This window comes from Thunnus thynnus, chromosome 7, assembly GCF_963924715.1.
Source record: "Thunnus thynnus chromosome 7, fThuThy2.1, whole genome shotgun sequence".
Classification (NCBI taxonomy): domain Eukaryota; kingdom Metazoa; phylum Chordata; class Actinopteri; order Scombriformes; family Scombridae; genus Thunnus; species Thunnus thynnus.
This window is the reverse complement of record NC_089523.1, coordinates 29,563,279-29,585,063: the sequence shown is the minus strand read 5'-3', so window position 1 is coordinate 29,585,063 and position 21,785 is coordinate 29,563,279. Positions and strand designations below refer to the sequence as shown.

General features: G+C 41.6%; 1 protein-coding gene across 8 annotated transcripts in view; it reads right to left on the bottom strand.

The window, feature by feature from the left end:
- Positions 1-369: 369 nt before the first annotated feature.
- The window catches only part of prx (periaxin), a 38,243-nt gene continuing 16,827 nt past the window's right edge, over positions 370-21,785 (bottom strand). Inside the window, exons 6-10 of one of the 8 annotated variants that reach the window (XM_067595405.1) lie at positions 19,922-20,115; positions 19,308-19,540; positions 7,390-19,144; positions 4,497-6,783; positions 370-2,716 (exon numbers count right to left, since the gene is read on the bottom strand). In XM_067595405.1, coding sequence (XP_067451506.1) covers positions 2,436-2,716; positions 4,497-6,783; positions 7,390-19,144; positions 19,308-19,540; positions 19,922-20,115 — 14,750 coding nt within the window. In that variant the 3' untranslated portion in view covers positions 370-2,435. Of the gene's footprint in view, positions 2,717-4,496; positions 19,145-19,307; positions 19,541-19,921; positions 20,116-21,785 lie in introns of all 8 variants that reach the window. The other 7 variants (XM_067595403.1, XM_067595406.1, XM_067595401.1 and 4 more) reach the window with 7 other exon arrangements.

Below are 21,785 nucleotides of genomic sequence, written 5' to 3'. Positions count from 1 at the left end.
AAGTTTGACTTACTAGGTCAAAACTATGATATATAAGTTAAAATGATGACAGGTAGCCTTAATTAGCCAAAACTATCTTAAAACGCTCACTTACGGAGTCAAAATTTTGAGTTATTACGATATTAAATTGAGGAGTAAAAATTATGAGATAATAAATCCAAACCATGACTTACAAACCATGAGCACATTTATTTTTTATCACTACCTTTTCATCATGTGTTTTTAAGTCAGGAATTTTAATGTCAGTGGATGTACTTCGCTCAGCAGCGAGTTACTAAAGGCTTCAGCTGCTCGTAAACCTGCAAAGAATAAGACTTATAGACTTTGAATGGACTTGTGATAGTCAGAAAGAGACACCAGGAAACTTAATTGAAACCGTTTTTGTGTGAATATTATTTTTTATTGATGTAACATCTTAACCAACAGTCTCTCCAATGCAGCTTTGACAAATACTTGGCACTGAAACCCTTATAGTCTAAAAGAAACAAAAATCAAAGACTCGATTAAACCAGAAAGGTAAAAATCTCTATACACATAGATACTACTCAGTGCGTGTTACCTTGACATGTCACTACTCTTGTTCCAGCTTTTTGAAAATCTATTTTTCACCTGCAACACAGGCATTAGTGTTAAAAAATTGTTAATGAAAAACGTGTGGGAGTGGATATGTTAGGACTTCTTGATTGCATTTCATCACACATTTTCATTCCATCTACCAACCAAGTAAACTAAAGTCAACCAAGTAAAGTACAAAGTCAGGTGTTCATTCTCAAATGCTTTACATCTACTTGAAAAAAACAGTTCATTATTTAGAAAAATCTGATCTTGTGAAACTGTTATCTTGTAAGTAAATGGCTATAGGTAGTGTATTTTAATTTTATGTCAGTAATATTACAGTAGATGTTTTCCTCTAAAATGGCAAGTACTGCATTTGGGAATGAAACCTAAATGTCTGAATGTAGAGACAAAGACAGCACAAGGCTTTTCAAAGCAATTTGGGGGTAAAGGTAAAGGCACTTAAAATGCTTCTGCTAATCTGACATTAATCTTTTTTAATATCCAAAGTTTCTTATAATATCTTAAAAAATATGCATATATTAAACAGAACAATGTCAGATTATCAAAAACAAGGAAAATGTGCCTTGGTCCTCTTGACTTGATCCCCTCTGTACTGTCTTTAGAGGAAATAGTGTGTTACATGATGGCTTTAGTACAACATCAAGGCTTGCCACTCGTTAGCCAGACTGTCATTGTAGCAGCCTTATGGTAAAGTAGTTTATAGAAGGTTAGTTATTGTTACAGGGTCAAGTTAAAAAGGTTCACATTTTTACCTTTAAAACTCCACTCAGTTATTTTGCTATAGCGTCCAACAACACTCCTAAAGCCCCAAATTTCCTCCCAGCTCAACGCCAATGTTTCGAAACTCAACACAGTTCACAGCTGAGTTTCAAAACATTAACGTCAGTCAGGAGGTTGATCTTGAAGCTAAAACCCCAATCATAAAATATACAGTAGTGTAGAGTCTTTTTCTGGCAGTGTACAGGAAAAATAAATTACATTAGCAGCAGGTTGACCTAAATGTTCGAGAGCAACCTGTAACCGGAAGGTCACAGGTTTGATCCCCACAGCAGAAAAAGAGTCCAGAGTGTCCTTAAGCAAGACTCCCTACCTGCTCACTCACTGTGACTAGCTCTGGGTAACAGCACCAGCTAATTGCTTAAAATATAATAAAACTATATGGCAGAAAATGAGAAAAGCCTATAATCTCAAAAAAGCTCACACTTCTTGCTCAAGACAAACATAATAGGTTATCAGGTCCAAAAATATAATTTCTACTCCTGACATTTGGTGAATATGAAAATAATTACATTTTGTACTGAAGGGATACTGCTTCAAAAAAGCAATTATAAGTTGTATTTACATAAATATTTTTCTGGCCTGTACTGTAGTGGTTCAAAATGAACTATTTTGAACTTATTATAAAACCACAATCAATGATGCTGATGATCAATATGAAAATATGATGAGTCACTCCAGCGTATTTTGAACACATGAACAACAATAAATTATGAAGCAATCTGACATGTTTACATTCAGAGTGAAACCTTTAAAACCAAACAAAATCTGATAAATAATTTGGACTAAACTAACAAAACTTGAATAACAGTAACAAAAATAGTCACATTTAAAATGAAAAAATGGAAGTATATATTACTCTGCTGCTGTAATAATGACAATAATGCTGGTTGATGAAATGTCACTGCTTTTCATCACATTCATACCTCACCTATTAAAATATAAAATAAAGACTTTTACTCAATAGAGGTTTGCCATGTTGCAGGCTTAGCTTACAAGAACACTGCAACCTCAGCAAAGAAAAACAAAAAAATTATTAAAAGACATTTAAGATATCGTTACAGCATCCTCAGAAGTTCTCAGAAGTCCGTCACCTGGTGAGTTGTTTTCGTGGTTGACGAAGATTCACTTGTTCGCGTTTCAGTGGTAACCATTTGGTGGGTGACTCTGGAGGTCTTTGTCACCATGGTGACTGTGCCTTCCTCGATGGAGGAGACTTGGTGCTCTTCGGACATTTCCTGGGTGGTGAAGTCGATTCCTGAGGTGTGAAGACAGAAAGACCCCAAGACGTTTGCCTCACCTCCAACCTCCCCCTTCCGCTCGGCCTGAGGAGAACCCTCGGGGGTTATCTGGAGGAAGCCTGGGGGAGTAGGTGAAGAGAGGAGACAAGGAGAGGAAATTAGAGGAAAGGAAACAAGGAGAGGAGAGGAGGACAGGTGGAGAAATCAAGAGGACGGAGTGTAAGAACGGAAGAAGGAAAAGACACTCAGTCTTTTGTAGCAGAGACAAAACAGGAAGTGATAAATTAATAATTTATAGAACAAAAACTGACAAAACAAAACTCACCAAAAGTAAAAGCAAGGACGAATTATGTAAAATGTTTTGTATATTGGAATAAATTCTGTTGTAATAGGTATAAAACATAAAACACACATACAAAAGCGTATACAGCATATACATAATATGAGCATTATTGCTAATTTTGGATGATTTGTGCGTTATTCTCTTTTAAAGGAGTACTCAAGTGGTTTAATATTGCACCTCCATAAAGTTGTGAAGGACTTGTGAAAGAGAGATAAAGTAAAGAATGGTCAAAATCAGTGTAGCAGATATACTGACTTTTAGTTTCCTCAGTGACTAAGAACCTTTTGAAGAACTCAGTTCCTCTACCTGCATTTCCACCGGAGGAACCAGGGTCTAAATGAAGTTCCAGGGAGATTATTTTACTGCCTGAAAAGTCCCTGCTCGGGTGCTAGTACTTTCCAAAAGTACAGGAACTTTAGGGGCAGAGTTTGCAGGATTGCTGATTGGTCAAACACAGACACTGTAGATGCTTCAACTTGTGTACTGCTTCATTCATAAAAAAAGGAAGTACTCTACTGTTAATATTAGGACGAGAGGAGGACAGTTCTCTTTTGTTTGTTAATGTTAAAAGTAAAGTTAGGCTTTGTTGTTGGCTCCCTGACTCGTTTTAAAATATAACGCCAGTGAGCTGAGAGCATCAGTGAGTGAGTAAGAGAGATCGCTGGTGGTCTAGCGAGCTAGAGAGTGAATGAAGAGAGGGAGCGGTGGTAGGGAAAACAAAGCCAGTGAGTGAGAGAAATAAAATGTTATTTTCTGATTGTTTCATGGAGGTTATGCTCTAAAGCACAAATTAATAACCTTCAAACGCTCAACAGATGATTTACTGTTGAGACAGACGTTCTTAGTTTCATTTTCCTTCATTCATTCATTACATCCAACTCATGCAACAGTAAATACAAAAAACAACAGGTCAAATCTGTGTTGTCTTTCCCTTGTGTGAATACTGTGTTTTAAGCGCTGCATTTTTTAAATTCCTCATGAGTCTTATTTGCATGATCTACCTGGTTCCTCAGATGTGGAAACGCAAACAGTACTGCACAACACTTTGGACTTTTACTTCCAAGTTTAGTTCCTGAGATTAGTACCTGGAACTTCTGGTCAAAAAAGGGCTAATATGGGTCCTAAACTTCCCATAATGCAACTCGAGAGCAGGGGTTTACCAGGCAGGGAGGGTCCACATCTTTCAAACTGAATTCCCCTAGTTTGTCATGCAGTGGTCCATTGAAAATCTGTATTCTCTAAGCCTAAACAGAGATAACCCTGGTGACATCAATCAAGTTTTTTTTTGGGTATGGACAAAGAACCATCGGAGCAAAAGAAGACAAAACAGGCTCAGTAGTACTAACCATGAATAGCAACCATTGAAATGTAAAGTTCCCCCTTTAAATAAAAACTGATGAGGTCATATAAAAATAGATTACTGTATATATCAATTTTGGAAATAATGGGTTCCTCTTTAAGAAAATACAGTAAATAAAACATGTTTGACTTGGATACTATCAGCCTTCTGAGTCTCTGTCAAGTTTTCAAATATCTTGTTATCTCTTTATCCTTACCTGTCGAATGTGGCTTCAGGGTCAACTTAGGGACCTTGAACCAGGGGGAAGACTCTCTCTCTTCAGACTCCCACTCCCTGCTTTTGCTCTCCACCTCGCTCCAAGTCTGAACCTTTGCTGAGCTTAACTCCATGGTAAAACCAGCGGGGGACTCTGAGCTGTCCCTGTCCAGCATATCTGTTCTGGCGTGAGATGACACCACATCCTTTGAGAGCTCCTCATGGAAACCTGCAATCTTGGATGATTTTACTTTAAGTTCTTTAGCTTCTCCCCTCACTTCTGCTGGTGATGAATCTTTTCCCAGTTTTGCACTAATTTCTGTGTGCTCCTCCCCTGCAGTCATCTTGCCATATGGAGAGGTGAACTCCACCTTTGGAAGTTTGATTTTACTACTGAATGTCCCTTTACTGTCCTTGGAGCCCTTGTGAGGACTTGCATCTTTTTCACCGTTGAGACTTGAACCTGAGCCTTCGGCCTTGGCAGTAACATCAAATGACCCTGATTTGCCCGGAGAAAATGACACTTTAGGCATTTTCATCTTCCCTCCCTTTGACTTCTCCTCTCCCTCCCCCTCTCTCTCTGCTGATTTATCTTTGGACTTCTCAAAGCTTGGCTTCATTTGGATTTTGGGCATCTTCACTTTGACGTCCTCTGTTTGAGCGTTAGCTGTTGTCTCCTCTTCTTGGAGGCCTGCACATACAGCGTGTTCATCTGTCTGAGGAGGATCAACCAGGACAAAAACAGCTTTCTTTACTTTGGGCATTTTAGGGCCTTCATACCGAATTTCTGGCCCATAGATTCTTCCTTCAGGAGAGGAGATGGAGGGTAATGGGACACCAAACTTAGGGATTTTGACTTTCTTGCCCCTTTCTGTTTTGTCCTGATCTTCATCATGTGATGTACCAATATCAAACTCTATGTCTGGAATCCTGGGAACTTTGATTTCTGCAGTGGATGATGAGAGGCCAGCTTCTCCCCCCGTTCCTAAGGTGGCTGAGTCTTGATTGGTTTTCAGACTAACACTTGGTAAGGAAATCCCTGGCACTGGCACTTTGTCCTCTGTATGTCCGTTGTGGCCTGAGATTGTGTGACCAGAGATTTCTGGTTTGCTAACTTCAGCTTCGAGCTCAAATCTTTCTTTGACTTGACCATTGTCATCGTCACCGTTTTTGCTTGTTTTCACTTCTGCTGTTAAATCTTTGCCAGTTTTCTTTTTTGGCATTCCAATCTTGAATTTTGTACCTTTGACTTTAGGCCCTTTTACTTTTCCCGTTGAGTTGAGATCCAAGTCAGGTAGTTCAACTTTTTTCTTGTCCTTCTTGCCGTCTCCTCTATGAAGTCCTAAATCAAGCTCTAGGTCTCCTTTTGGACCTTTGATATCTATTGTCGGCATCTTGAGTTTCAGACCTTTGTGCTCTCCCTCAACATGCAAATTAGCTTGCCCATGAGCTTCTGTGTCTTGTTTGGGTTTACCAAGTGTCACATCAATGTCCACATCTGGTGATGTGACTTGTGGCGCTTTAATTTTCCCTCCTGTCTCAATGGTTGGTAAATTGATCTCTGCTTCAATATCCATATCCTTACTTTTACCTTTTGGAAGTGAAATATCAACCATTGGCATCTTGATATGTGGCAGCTTTATGGCTCCTCCCTCTGCTTCCACTTTCTGTTCAGGTGTGTCAATATTTATTTTTCCTTTAGGGAGAGATATGTCAACATTAGGCATCTTGAACTTTCCTTCCTCACCCTTAATTTCAACTTCAGGACCTACAGTCTTCCCTTTAGGCAGTGAAATATTTACAGAGGGCATTGTCATATGTGGCATTTTAAATTTGCCTCCCTCTCCCTCAATCTCCAGCTCCGCCCCCTCAATTGTGCCAGATTTTCCTTTAGGTAGAGAGATGTCAACATGTGGCATTTTCATGTGAGGCATTTTGAACTTTCCTCCTGTACCTCCCTCCATTTCAACTTCTGGACCTTGTACTTTTCCTTTGGGTAGAGTGATACCAACATTTGGCATTTTCACATGAGGCATTTTGAATTTTCCTCCTGCATCTCCCTCAATCTCAACATCTGGACCTTCAACCTTTCCTTTGGGCAGTGAAATATCAACTGAGGGCGTACTGACATGTGGCATCTTGAATTTCCCACCTTCCCTTTTGATCTCCACCTCTGGGCCCTCAATCTTTCCTTTGGGTAGAGAGATGTCAAGATGTGGCATTTTCATGTGAGGCATTTTGAACTTTCCTCCTGTACCTCCCTCTATCTCAACATCTGGACCTTCAACCTTTCCTTTGGGCAGAGAAACATCAATTGAGGGCATGCTGACATGTGGCATCTGGAATTTCCCACCTTCTCCTTTGATCTCCACCTCTGGGCCCTCAACCTTTCCTTTGGGTAGAGAGATGCCAACATGTGGCATTTTCATGTGAGGCATTTTGAACTTTCCTCCTGTACCTCCCTCCATTTCGACTTCTGGACCTTGTACTTTTCCTTTGGGTAGAGTGATACCAACATTTGGCATTTTCACATGAGGCATTCTGAATTTGCCTCCTGCGTCTCCTTCCATCTCAACTTCTGGGCCTTCAATTTTTCCTTTAGGCATTGAAATATCAACTGAAGGCATACTAATGTGTGGCATTTTAAATTTCCCACCTTCCCCTTTAATCTCCACCTCTGGACCTTCAACCTTTCCTTTAGGCAAAGACATGCCAATATCTGGCATTTTCATATGAGGCATTTTGAATTTTCCTCCTCCATCTCCCTTCATTTCAACATCTGGACCTTCAATTTTTCCTTTGGGCAGGGATATATCAATATCTGGCATTTTCCAATGGGGCATTTTGAACTCTCCTCCTGTACCTCCCTCTATCTCAACATCTGGACCCTCAACCTTTCCTTTGGGCAGTGAAACGTCAACTGAGGGCATACTGACATGTGGCGTCTTGAATTTCCCACCTTCCCCTTTGATCTCAACCTCTGGGCCCTCAATCTTTCCTTTGGGTAGAGAGATGTCAACATGTGGCATTTTCATGTGAGGCATTTTGAACTTTCCTCCTGTACCTCCCTCCATTTCAACTTCTGGACCTTGTACTTTTCCTTTGGGTAGAGAGATGTCAAGATGTGGCATTTTCATGTGAGGCATTTTGAATTTTCCTCCTGTACCTCCCTCTATCTCAACATCTGGACCTTCAATCTTTCCTTTGGGCAGTGAAACGTCAACTGAGGGCATACTGACATGTGGCGTCTTGAATTTCCCACCTTCTCCTTTGATCTCAACCTCTGGGCCCTCAATCTTTCCTTTGGGTAGAGAGATGTCAACATGTGGCATTTTCATGTGAGGCATTTTGAACTTTCCTCCTGTACCTCCCTCCATTTCAACTTCTGGACCTTGTACTTTTCCTTTGGGTAGAGAGATGTCAAGATGTGGCATTTTCATGTGAGGCATTTTGAATTTTCCTCCTGTACCTCCCTCTATCTCAACATCTGGACCTTCAACCTTTCCTTTGGGCAGTGAAACGTCAACTGAGGGCATACTGACATGTGGCGTCTTGAATTTCCCACCTTCCCCTTTGATCTCAACCTCTGGGCCCTCAATCTTTCCTTTGGGTAGAGAGATGTCAAAATGTGGCATTTTCATGTGAGGCATTTTGAATTTTCCTCCTGTACCTCCCTCTATCTCAACATCTGGACCTTCAACCTTTCCTTTGGGCATTGAAATATCAACTGAGGGCATGCTGACATGTGGCATTTTCATGTGAGGCATTTTGAATTTTCCTTCTCCTTGGCCCTCCATTTCTATTTCAGGTGTCTCTATTTCAGCACCTTCAACTTTTGCTTTAGGAAGAGATAAGTTGATGTTGGGCATTTTCATGTGAGGCATTTTGAACTTCCCTCCTGTACCTCCCTCCATTTCAACTTCTGGACCTTGTATTTTTCCTTTGGGCAGAGAGATACCAAAATCTGGCATTTTCACATGAGGCATTTTGAACTTTCCCCCTGTACCTCCCTCCATCTCAACTTCTGGGCCTTCAATCTTTCCTTTGGGCAGAGATATATCAGCATCTGGCATTTTCCAATGGGGCATTTTGAACTCTCCTCCTGTACCTCCCTCTATCTCAACATCTGGACCTTCAATCTTTCCTTTGGGCAGTGAAATATCAACTGAGGGCATACTGACATGTGGCATCTTGAATTTCCCACCTTCCCCTTTGATCTCCACCTCTGGGCCCTCAATCTTTCCTTTGGGTAGAGAGATGTCAACATGTGGCATTTTCATGTGAGGCATTTTGAACTTTCCTCCTGTACCTCCCTCCATTTCAACTTCTGGACCTTGTACTTTTCCTTTGGGTAGAGAGATGTCAAAATGTGGCATTTTCATGTGAGGCATTTTGAATTTTCCTCCTGCATCTCCCTCAATCTCAACATCTGGACCTTCAACCTTTCCTTTGGGCAGTGAAACGTCAACTGAAGGCATACTGACATGTGGCGTCTTGAATTTCCCACCTTCTCCTTTGATCTCAACCTCTGGGCCCTCAATCTTTCCTTTGGGTAGAGAGATGTCAAGATGTGGCATTTTCATGTGAGGCATTTTGAACTTTCCTCCTGTACCTCCCTCCATTTCGACTTCTGGACCTTGTACTTTTCCTTTGGGTAGAGAGATGTCAAGATGTGGCATTTTCATATGAGGCATTTTGAATTTTCCTCCTGCATCTCCCTCAATCTCAACATCTGGACCTTCAACCTTTCCTTTGGGCAGTGAAACGTCAACTGAGGGCATACTGACATGTGGCATCTTGAATTTCCCACCTTCTCCTTTGATCTCAACCTCTGGGCCCTCAACCTTTCCTTTGGGTAGAGAGATGTCAAAATGTGGCATTTTCATGTGAGGCATTTTGAATTTTCCTCCTGCATCTCCCTCAATCTCAACATCTGGACCTTCAACCTTTCCTTTGGGCAGTGAAACGTCAACTGAGGGCATACTGACATGTGGCATCTTGAATTTCCCACCTTCTCCTTTGATCTCCACCTCTGGGCCCTCAACCTTTCCTTTGGGTAGAGAGATGTCAAAATGTGGCATTTTCATGTGAGGCATTTTGAATTTTCCTCCTGCATCTCCCTCAATCTCAACATCTGGACCTTCAACCTTTCCTTTGGGCAGTGAAACGTCAACTGAGGGCATACTGACATGTGGCATCTTGAATTTCCCACCTTCTCCTTTGATCTCCACCTCTGGGCCCTCAACCTTTCCTTTGGGCAGAGAGATGTCAAGATGTGGCATTTTCATGTGAGGCATTTTGAATTTTCCTCCTCCTTGTCCTTCCATTTCTATTTCAGGTGCCTCTATCTCAGCACCTTCGACTTTTGCTTTAGGAAGAGATAGGTTGATGTTGGGCATTTTCATGTGAGGCATTTTGAACTTTCCTCCTGTACCTCCTTCTATTTCAACATCTGGTCCCTCTAATTTACCAGTCTTTCCTTTAGGCAGAGATATGTCAATATTAGGCATTTTCACATGAGGCATCTTAAACTTTCCACCTCCATCACCATGTATTTCAACATCTGGTGTTGCAAGATCTCCAGATTTCCCTTTGGGAAGGGACACATCTATTGATGGCATTGTAATGTGAGGCATTTTGAATTCTCCTTCACCTCCCTTTAGTTCCACTTCTGGTCCTTCAATCTTTGGAAATTTTCCTTTTGGCAGGGATACATCTACATCAGGCATACTGATTTGAGGCATTTTGAACTTCCCTCCTTCAGTGTCAACTTCAATGTCGCCTGTTTTTCCTTTAGGAAGGGACAAGTCAATATTGGGCATCTTGACATGTGGCATGCTGAATTTGCCTCCTTTCTCAGTCTTTGCACCATGCTTTACTTTAGGCAAGGACACGTCCAGGTCTATTTTAGGGATGGAAACGTCAATTGTTGGCATTTTGGGAATTTTGAGGTTTCCCTCATAACCTCTGAGATCAGCCTCTGAGACATCCACTTCTGCTTTGGGGAGAAGAACTTCAGTTTCCGGTGTTTTAGCTGCTGGTAGAGACAGCTCAACAGAAGGCATCTTGACCTTGGCCTTAGCTTCAAAGTCACCGCTTGGTTTTCCTAAATCTCTTTCTTTAGAGCCAAATCCTGGGATGGAGAACTTGGGGAATTTTAGTTTGTATTTTGATTTATCATCTGGGCCCTCAACATTGATGTCTGGTTTAGGAATGTCAATTTTCCCCTTTTTCATTTTAACATCCACATCAGGAGAAGACACGGACACACCTGCATCCTTTTTGGATAATCCGAATGAGGGCATTTTGATTTTAGATTTTTTCACCTTGACTTTTCCATCCCCATCAAACTCTACTGATGGTGCCCTAATTTCTCCTTCCACATGTGGTGGGCTGAGGGAAATGTCACCCTTGGGGCCTTCTCCTGAAAGTGCCAAATCACCACTCTTAGACTTTCCACCAAACCTGGGAAGAGAAAAACTGGGGACTTTAAGGGAGACGTTAGGCAGATCAAAGCTGCCCCCTGAAGAAGGCCTGCCTCCCTCTGCTTTCAGAAGCTCCACTTCAACATCGTCACCTTTAGGTTTGGCGCGACCAAAGTCTAGATCCACCTTCGGAGCAGAGATGTCAACTGATGGTAGTTTGACAGTTGGAAGTTTGAGGGATGCACCTGGATCTTCTACACCACCTGTCTCGATATCCACACCCTTAACTTTCAACTTGGCTGGTTTAATGTTTCCTTTGAGACCAGACAACTCCAAATCTGTTGATGTATCAGGAACACTGGCGTCCACTTTGAGGCTTTTGTCTTTCACACCAGAGGGGAGGCTGAGGTCAAGATCAAATTTGGGTAAATTTATGTCAATAGTTGGCATGTGGAGCCCACCACCCTTTTTACCAGACAGATCAACTTTTGGCACTTCAACCTTTCCCTTTGCAGATGGTCCTTCAATATTGATATCTCCCTCCACTTTTCCTACTGGAACTGAAATGTCAACAGCTGGCATTGCAATCTTTCCTCCCTTCATGTCCGGTCCTTCCACTTTCACATTACCCTCTGGCAGATTTATCTTTGGAAGTGAAACATCGAATTTGGGCATTTTGAATTTGCCTCCTTTCACCTCAGGACCCTCAATATTGAGGTCGGCTTTAGCCTTTCCTTCAGGTAGTGAAATATCAGTACCTGGCAAGTTTATTTTTCCTCCCTTAAGTTCAGGACTGTCTATGTTGACCTCTGGACCTTTCATTTTCATTTTAGGAAGAGAGATATCAAGAGAGGGCATATGGAACTTGCCTCCTTTTCCACCATGCCCTTCAATTTCCCCTCCTACTTTTCCCTTGGGGAGTGAAATATCAATGTCTGGCATCTCAATCTTCCCTCCTTTGATGTCTGGTCCTTTTATTTTGACATCACCCTCCGGGAGACTCACTTTTGGTAAAGACACATCAAACTTTGGCATTTTAAACTTACCCCCCTTCACCTCAGGGCCCTCAACATCAAGGCCACCCTCAACTTTTCCTTTGGGGAGTGAAATGTCAGCAGTTGGTAAGTTAACTTTCGGTAATGACATATCACCTTTGACTTCAGGTCCTTCAATATCAACATCAACTCCTTTTGCTTTTATCTTTGGAAGAGAAATATCAACTGAGGGCATGTGAAGCTTGCCTCCCTCACCACCGTGCCCATCAATGTCAACATCTACCTCTGCCTTTCCTTTTGGAAGTGAAATATCAACACTGGGCATTTGAATTTTGCCTTTCATATCTGGTGCTTCCACGTTGGCATCAATCTTTGGGAGACTCACTTTTGGTAAAGTAACATTAAATTTGGGCATTTTGAATTTCCCCCCTTTCATCTCAGGGCCTTCAACATTGAAGTCCCCCTCAACGCTTCCTTTGGGAAGTGAAATGTCAACAGTTGGGATGTCGATCTTTCCACCTTTTACATCAGGACCCTCAAGGCTGACATCTACCTCTGGAGATTTGACTTTTGGAAGAGAAACATCAAGAGATGGCATGTTAAGCTTTCCACCTTTAACTTCAGGACCTTCAATATTTATCTCTGGTCCCTTAGCTTTCATTTTAGGAAGAGAGATATCAAAAGAGGGCATATGGAACTTGCCTCCTTTGCCAGCATGTCCTTCAATTTCAATTTCTCCCTCTGCTTTTCCTTTGGGTAGTGAAATATCCACATCTGGCATGTCAATCTTCCCTCCTTTGATGTCTGGGCCTTTTATTTTGACACCCCCCTCTGGGAGATGCACCTTTGGCAATGAAACATCAAATTTTGGCATTTTGAATTTCCCTCCTTTACCCTCAGGAACTTGGACATTTAAGTCACCCTCAACTTTTCCCTCTGGAAGTGAAATGCCACCTTTAAGTTCAGGTCCTTCAATATCAACATCAACCCCCTTTGCTTTCATTTTAGGAAGAGATATATCAAAAGAGGGCATATGGAACTTGCCTCCTTTGCCAGCATGTCCTTCAATTTCAATGTCTCCCTCTGCTTTTCCTTTGGGTAGTGAAATATCTATATCTGGCATGTCAATCTTCCCTCCTTTGATATCTGGGCCTTTTATTTTGACATCCCCCTCTGGGAGATGCACCTTCGGCAATGAAACATCAAATTTTGGCATTTTGAATTTCCCTCCTTTACCCTCAGGAACTTGGACATTTAAGTCACCCTCAACTTTTCCCTCTGGAAGTGAAATGCCACCTTTAAGTTCAGGTCCTTCAATATCAACATCAACCCCCTTTGCTTTCATTTTAGGAAGAGATATATCAAAAGAGGGCATATGGAACTTGCCTCCTTTGCCAGCATGTCCTTCAATTTCAATTTCTCCCTCTGCTTTTCCTTTGGGTAGTGAAATATCTATATCTGGCATTTCAATCTTCCCTCCTTTGATATCTGGGCCTTTTATTTTGACATCACCCTCTGGGAGACTCACTTTTGGCAATGAAACATCAAATGTTGGCATTTTGAATTTCCCTCCTTTACCCTCAGGAACTTGGACATTTAAGTCACCCTCAACTTTTCCCTCTGGAAGTGAAATGCCACCTTTAAGTTCAGGTCCTTCAATATCAATATCAGCCCCCTTTGCTTTTATTTTAGGAAGAGAAATATCAACTGAGGGCAAGTGAAACTTGCCTCCTTTAGCCACATGTCCCTCAATGTCAACATCTCCCTTTACTTTTCCTTTTGGGAGTGAAATATCAATAGTTGGCTTGTCAATTTTTCCTTCAATCTCTGGTCCTTCCACTTTGACATTACCCTCTGGCAGGTGTATCTTTGGAAGTGAAACATCAAATTTGGGCATTTTGAATTTGCCTCCTTTTACCTCAGGACCCTCAATATTGATGTCAGCTTCAGCCTTTCCTTTGGGGAGTGAAATGTCAGTGTCTGGCACATTGATTTTTCCTCCCTTAAGTTCAGGACCTTCTATGTTGACCTCTGGTCCTTTAGCTTTCATTTTAGGAAGACGAAAATTAACAGAAGGCATATGGAACTTGCTCCCTTTTCCACCATGCCCTTCAACTTCAATTTCCCCTGCTGCCTTTCCTTTGGGGAGTGAAATATCAATGTCTGGCATCTCAATCTTCTTGCCCTTGAACTCTGGTCCTTTTATTTTGACATCACCCTCTGGGAGACTCACTTTTGGTAAGGACACATCAAATTTTGGCATTTTAAAATGACCCCCCTTCACCTCAGGGCCCTCAACATCAAGGTCACCCCCAGCTTTTCCTTTGGGGAGTGAAATGTCAACAGTTGGTAAGTTAAACTTTCCTCCTTTAACATCAGGACCCTTGATGCTAACATCTACCTCTGGAGACTTAATCTTAGGGAGTGACATATCACCTTTGACTTCAGGTCCTTCAATATCAACATCAACTCCTTTTGCTTTTATCTTTGGAAGAGAAATATCAACTGAGGGCATGTGAAGCTTGCCTCCCTCACCACCGTGCCCATCAATGTCAACATCTACCTCTGCCTTTCCTTTTGGAAGTGAAATATCAACACTGGGCATTTGAATTTTGCCTTTCATATCTGGTGCTTCCACGTTGGCATCAATCTTTGGGAGACTCACTTTTGGTAAAGTAACATTAAATTTGGGAATTTTGAATTTCCCCCCTTTCATCTCAGGGCCTTCAACATTGAAGTCCCCCTCAACGCTTCCTTTGGGAAGTGAAATGTCAACAGTTGGGATGTCGATCTTTCCACCTTTTACATCAGGACCCTCAAGGCTGACATCTACGTCTGGAGATTTGACTTTTGGAAGAGAAACATCAAGTGATGGCATGTTAAGCTTTCCACCTTTAACTTCAGGACCCTCAATATTTATCTCTGGTCCCTTAGCTTTCATTTTAGGAAGAGAGATATCAAAAGAGGGCATATGGAACTTGCCTCCTTTGCCAGCATGTCCTTCAATTTCAATTTCTCCCTCTGCTTTTCCTTTGGGTAATGAAATATCCACATCTGGCATGTCAATCTTCCCTCCTTTGATATCTGGGCCTTTTATTTTGACATCTCCCTCTGGGAGATGCACCTTTGGCAATGAAACATCAAATTTTGGCATTTTGAATTTCCCTCCTTTACCCTCAGGAACTTGGACATTTAAGTCACCCTCAACTTTTCCCTCTGGAAGTGAAATGCCACCTTTAAGTTCAGGTCCTTCAATATCAACATCAACCCCCTTTGCTTTCATTTTAGGAAGAGAGATATCAAAAGAGGGCATATGGAACTTGCCTCCTTTGCCAGCATGTCCTTCCATTTCAATGTCTCCCTCTGCTTTTCCTTTGGGTAGTGAAATATCCATATCTGGCTTTTCAATCTTCCCTCCTTTGATATCTGGGCCTTTTATTTTGACACCCCCCTCTGGGAGATTCACTTTTGGCAATGAAACATCAAATTTTGGCATTTTGAATTTCCCTCCTTTACCTCCATGACCCTTGACATTTAAGTCACCCTCAACTTTTCCCTCTGGGAGTGAAATGCCACCTTTAAGTTCAGGTCCTTCAATATCAATATCAGCCCCCTTTGCTTTTATTTTAGGAAGAGAAATATCAACTGAGGGCAAGTGAAACTTGCCTCCTTTAGCCACATGTCCCTCAATGTCAACATCTCCCTTTACTTTTCCTTCTGGGAGTGAAACATCAATAGTTGGCTTGTCCATTTTTCCTTCAATCTCTGGTCCTTCCACTTTGACATTACCCTCTGGCAGGTGTATCTTTGGAAGTGAAACATCAAATTTTGGCATTTTGAATTTACCTCCCTTTACCTCAGGACCTTCAATATTGAGGTCAGCTTCAGCCTTTCCTTTGGGTAGGGAAACGTCAATGTCTGGCATGTCGATTTTTCCTCCCTTAAGTTCAGGACCTTCAATATTAACATCAGCTCCCTTAGCTTTCATTTTAGGAAGCGAGATATCAAAAGAGGGCATATGGAACTTGCCTCCTTTTCCACCATGCCCTTCAACTTCAATTTTCCCTCCTGCCTTTCCTTTAGGCAGTGAAATATCAATGTCTGGCATCTCAATCTTCCTGCTCTTTATCTCAGGCCCTTTTACTTTGACATCGCCCTCTGGAAAATTTACCTTTGGTAACGAAAGGTCAAATTTTGGCATTTTTATCTTTCCCTCTTTCCCCTCAGGACCTTCAACATTTATTCCAACCTCACCTTTTGCTTTTGGGAGTGAAATGTCAACAGTTGGCATGTGTAAATGTCCACCTTTAACATCAGGACCCTCAAGGCTGACATCTACTTCAGGAGATTTGATTTTAGGCACAGAAACATCAAGTGACGGCATACTGAATCCTCCTCCTTGAACTTCAGGTCCCTCAATGTCAACATCAACTTCCTTAGCTTTTATTTTAGGGAGAGTTATATCAAATGAAGGCATTTGAAACTTGCCTCCTTTGCCCCCAACTTCTCCCTCTATTTTTCCTTTTGGAAGTGAAATATCAACAGTTGGCATTTCCATTTTTCCTTTCATCTCTGGTCCTTCCACTTTGACATCACCCTCTGGCAGGTTCATCTTTGGAAGTGAAATATCAAATTTTGGCATTTTGAATTTACCCATTTCCCCTTCAGCACCTTCAATATTAATGTCACCTTTGAATTTTCCATCTTTTCCAGAGTGGATGTCAATATCAATATCTCCCTGTGCTTTTCCACCTTTGATTTCTGGTCCCTCAATGTTCATGTCACCTCGCTTTGATTTTATTTTGGGGAGGGAAACATTAATTGAGGGCATATGAAAATGTCCTCCTTTACTTTTACCCTCTATGCCACCCTCTATTTTCCCCTTTGGAGGAGAGATATCAACTGAGGGTCCCTCAAGGCCAATATTTCCCTCAGGCATCTTCATCTTTGGTAGAGATACATCAAATGTAGGCATCTTAAACTTGCCTCCTTTTGCGGAGGGTCCTTCAATATCTATCCTACCCTCAGCTTTTCCTTTTGGAAGAGAGATATCAACTGTAGGTGTGTCAATTGCCCCTTTAACTTCAGGTCCTTCAATATCAACCCCTCCCTCTTTGGATTTCATCTTTGGGAGTGAGATGTCAAACGTGGGCATCTTGAACTTGGCTCCGCTACCACCACTGCCCTTGAGCTCCATGTCACCCTCCACGTTTGCCTTGGGAAGTGAAATGTCAACATTTGGGAGTTCAGGGCATTCTAGCTTCACCTCTCCTTCAGGCAGCTTCATTTTTGGGAGAGAGACGTCTACAGAAGGCACGTTGAATTTGCCTCCTTTTCCATCACTGCCATCGATGTTCAAATCTCCCTTTATTTTTCCTTGGGGAACAGAGAGATCGACAGAAGGCATTTTGATCTCTCCACCTTTGATTTCAGGTCCCTCCAGAACAACATCTCCCTCAGGTGATTTCATTTTTGGAAGAGATATACTATATGAAGGCACTTTAAACTTGCCTCCTTTTCCCTTGATGTCAACCTCACCCTTGGATTTACCTTTTGGTAGAGAAATGTCTACTGATGGCACCTCAACTTTCCCTCCCTTTATCTCTGGACCTTGTAAGTCCACCTCAGTCCCAGATGTCCCTATCTTAGGGAGTCTGACATCGAATGAGGGCATTTTGAACTTCTGTCCTTTTAAAGATGGACCCTCTATTTCAATGTCTCCCTCTATCTTTCCTTTTGACAAAGATATATCAGCAGAGGGCATCTGCATCTCACCTCCACCCTCAAATTCTGGACCTTCTATGTTCACGTGAGCCCCTGGTTGTTTCAGCTTTGGTAAAGAAACATCAAAGGTAGGCATTTTGAATTTTCCTCCCTTCACAGCATGCCCTTCTACGTCAATGTCTCCTTCCATTTTACCTTTGGGCAGAGAAATGTCAAGTGTGGGCATCTCAAATTTACCACCTTTCACTCCAGGGCCTTCAATGTCGACGTCCATCTCAGTTGTTGCTGCTTTGCCTTTGGGAAGGGTCAGGTCTACTTTGGGCAGCTTGAAACCCCCTTCAACCTCTTGTCCTTTAATATGTACTTCTCCCTCTGGTGACTTAATTTTTGGGAGAGATATGTCAAAATCAGGCATCTTGAACTTCCCATCTCCGCCAACGTAATAGTCCATATCCACATCAACGTCCCCAGTTTCCACCTTCGGAAGAGAGATGTCAACAGACGGTAGACTGAATTTCCCTCCACCCTCTGGATCTTCAATATTCACATCTGGTGATCCCATCTTTGGTAACGTGATATCAACTTTTGGCATAGAGATTTTGGGCCCTTTAAAAGTGCCTTCCACCTCATCAGGGATTCTCCGTCCAGTGTCCAGCTCTAAATCAACGCCAGGCACAGAGAGGTCAACGCCAGGCATTTTAATTGCTGTCTTCCCAGCTGCTTCATACTCTGGGAGTGAGATGTCTATGTCAGACTTTCCCTTCACGTTTGGTAAAGAAATGTCAACAGAAGGCATTTTAATAGATGCAACATTTCCTGAGAGATCTCCTTCCATCTTTGGTTTGGTAAAATGTGCTTCAGGGACACCAATATCACCACCTCCTTTGATTTCTACTTTTGGAGGTGTTATGTCACTGTCAGGCATTGTTATCCCTTCTGTTTTTACCTTGATGCCACCATCTATCTCATCTGAATGACACGAGAGTCTAACTTTGGGTAGTTTCAACTTTGGCATTCTGAGCTTTGCATCTCCTTTGCCTACATCTACATCAACTTTTCCCCCAGCTGCCTCTGCATCAACCCCTCCTTTGACTTCAATTTTAGGAGCTTTGATTTCTGCCTTTCCCTTCACAGCTGGCAAAGATGCCTCACCTTTTCCAGAAGGGATTGAAAACTCCACATCAGGTGCATTAAACTTAGCTCCTCCCTTCTCCACATCCATATTGCTGCTTTTATCACCAGACAAACTGAACTCCACTGATGGTGGCTGGATGTGCACATCTGGCGGCTTCAGCTCCAAAGATCCAGTTTCCAAAGCCGAGCCGGACTTTGTGTGTTTGGTCTTAGGAAAGTTGAGTCCAAACTTGTGTCCTTTTCCTTTGGTTTTCACTTTAGCTCCAGGTATCTCAGATGGAGAGATATTCACCTGTCCCTCGAGTTGTCCAGTTTCCACTTTTCCTCCTGTCTCTGCTCCAGTGTAACTCTTTGCTTTCATGTGGGGAAACCTGGTAAAACATTGTAAAGAAAGGAAAGAGAGAAAAAGAAAGACATTGTAATATTGCCAAAAAAGATACAAATATTCCTAAATGCTCTGTAAAAAATAACCATTGTGCATGTAGCCATTTCAACACGAAAAGCAAACACAGAAAAAACAAAAACAAGACCAACCTGATCCTCCTCTTTGCTTTCACTGCTGCTCCGGCTCCTTCTGCTTCGACCTTTGCGCTCCTCCTCTGTTTGAATTTGGGAAGAGAAAACTCCACGTCCACGTCACTCATCTCCAGCCTCGGGGGTGTTCCCTCTATCACCAGCTCCTCTCTGCGCTTCTCTTTCAGCCTCTTCAGTCCAAAGCGGCCGCCTCTCTTCTTCTTGGCCTTGAATGGCTTGGTGCCTTTCACACTCTGAAACGTGCACAAACACACATGACAAGAGGATCAGTCACTAACATCTGAAGGCCTGCAAACTGAGTATGACAATGCTATTCAGATGCTGGCTTTGTGTACAGTAGCTGAAAGTATTTAACAATGGACTCTGTGTGGGAACTATGGTTTAAAAACTATGGTTTAAATTTAATGTGAATCTCTGATAGATTGTACTAAATGTTTATATTAATTGTAGTGGGGCCACATCTTAAGTTACGATTGGATCTGAAAGTTAAAACAAAACCCTTTAAAAACATTGGGCTTCAATGAGGCATTTAACAAAGTCTGATGATAACACACTGACATTGTTACTTTATTTAAACTACATACCACTCATAAATAAAGAATATAAATGATCACCATTTTGGCCATCTTGGCTTTGGGTCCTTTGACCTCCAAACTGGGAACTCGAGGCCTCACGCTGACCTCAGCTCCAGGGATGGTCCTCTTCAGCTGGAAGCTGACCTTATATGGCTCCGCACACTGAAGGATTTTCAGAGCGTCTTCATATTTCACGTTGTCGAAGTAGACCTTGGCACTTAGCAGCTGGTCACCTACAAGGAACAGTATGAATTGTGTCCAGTGTTGAAACCTGCCAGAGTCATATGGTAAACTTCCACACCAGTCCATCCCAGTTTGTACTTTTATTGAGTTGAAGTCAAAACATTGAAAAAAAGATGTCTGCACACCTGAATATGTGACAGGTGCATTGGAGGAAAACTCTTAACTTTGGATAGTTAGGTGTTATATATATATGTTGTGATGATAAAATGGTATGATTGATGATGAAAAATAGAACTTATTTGCCTTTGTCATTTTCTAATCCTTTGATAGTATGCTTTAAAGAAGAAAAAACACGTCTTCTTTACCTGATTACTTGGATGGCAGTATGTGTGTTTCCTCAAGGGGAATCATCAACCAATTGAACAAATTTCTGTGGTCTTCTGATTGGGTGATTTAGCGAGCATCTATGTATTCATATGGAACTGTTGGGATATGATTTCCCATATACCCGATGAGGGGTCCAGTTGATGGAAATGTCATAAGTCAATAATTTTTTTCCTTTTAATTCAAATTGGGTTGGGGTTAAAAATCAAAATTCTAAAATCGATAATGTATATTTGGTTGTGTCCTCTACTTTTCCAGGGAGAAATGTAGTGCAGTACTAGGTCTATTAGGATTATTAGAAAACAATTCAATGACAAGTAATAAAAGTAAAAGTATTCCTTAAAATCAATATAACACAAGTTTGTTGTTTTACATTTTTATGCAAATAAATTAGCTAATCAAATATGCATGGACCAATAAAAAGTGAACGTGCAACAACCACAGAGACGAAATCAGGCTAATCAGGCTAATTAGGAGGTAATGGTGTGAAATTTGTGCTCACATTAAATATAAGCAGCCTAACTTTTTAAGCATCTTTTGTGTAGTTTGTCAATTTCTCTCTTCATTAGCTTATATTCTGCTTAATACTGTTGCACAGATACACCATTAGCTGTGGCCTCTATTTACATTAAAACAATAGAAGTGCAAATCTTTGATACATACAATGTATGTATATATGTTATCTAGTCTAGGCCATGGTTTGTTACCATGAGATACTAAAGATATTGTACAAGTGAAACTACAACAAAGGAAACAAAAAAAACAAGTGAAGCTAAGGAGGCTTTTGTCTCATCTAAACATGAGTGTTCACTGCCCTCCGGTGGTCACAGTGAGGAACTGCAAACACTGCATAATTACGTTCTTCACTCGCACAGTATCCTTTTGTTGACTGCACCTAAGGTTCGAACAGAGATTGGAAAAAGAGCTTTCATGTATGCTGCTCCCTATACTTGGGATCTTCTACAAAATGAGTTAAAGGTGAAGTGTGTAGAATCTAGTGGCATCTAGCGGAGCGAACTTGGCAGACATAGAATATAATATTCATAAGTATGTTTTAATTAGTGTATAATCACCTGAAAATAAGAATTGTTGTGTTTTTGTTAGCTTAGAATGAGCCCTTTATGTCTACAGGGGAAGTGGGTCCTCTTCAACAGAGCCTGCCATGTTTCTACAGTAGCCCAGAATGGATAAACCAAACACTGGCTCTAGAGAGGGCCTTTTATGTTTTTTGCAAGTTTTGCGGCCACCGTAGGTTCTCCTATACACTTGGAAGGGGAGGGTGAGCGGAGGAGTATTCAGTTGGTTGCAATCTGCAACTTCACAGCTAGATACCACT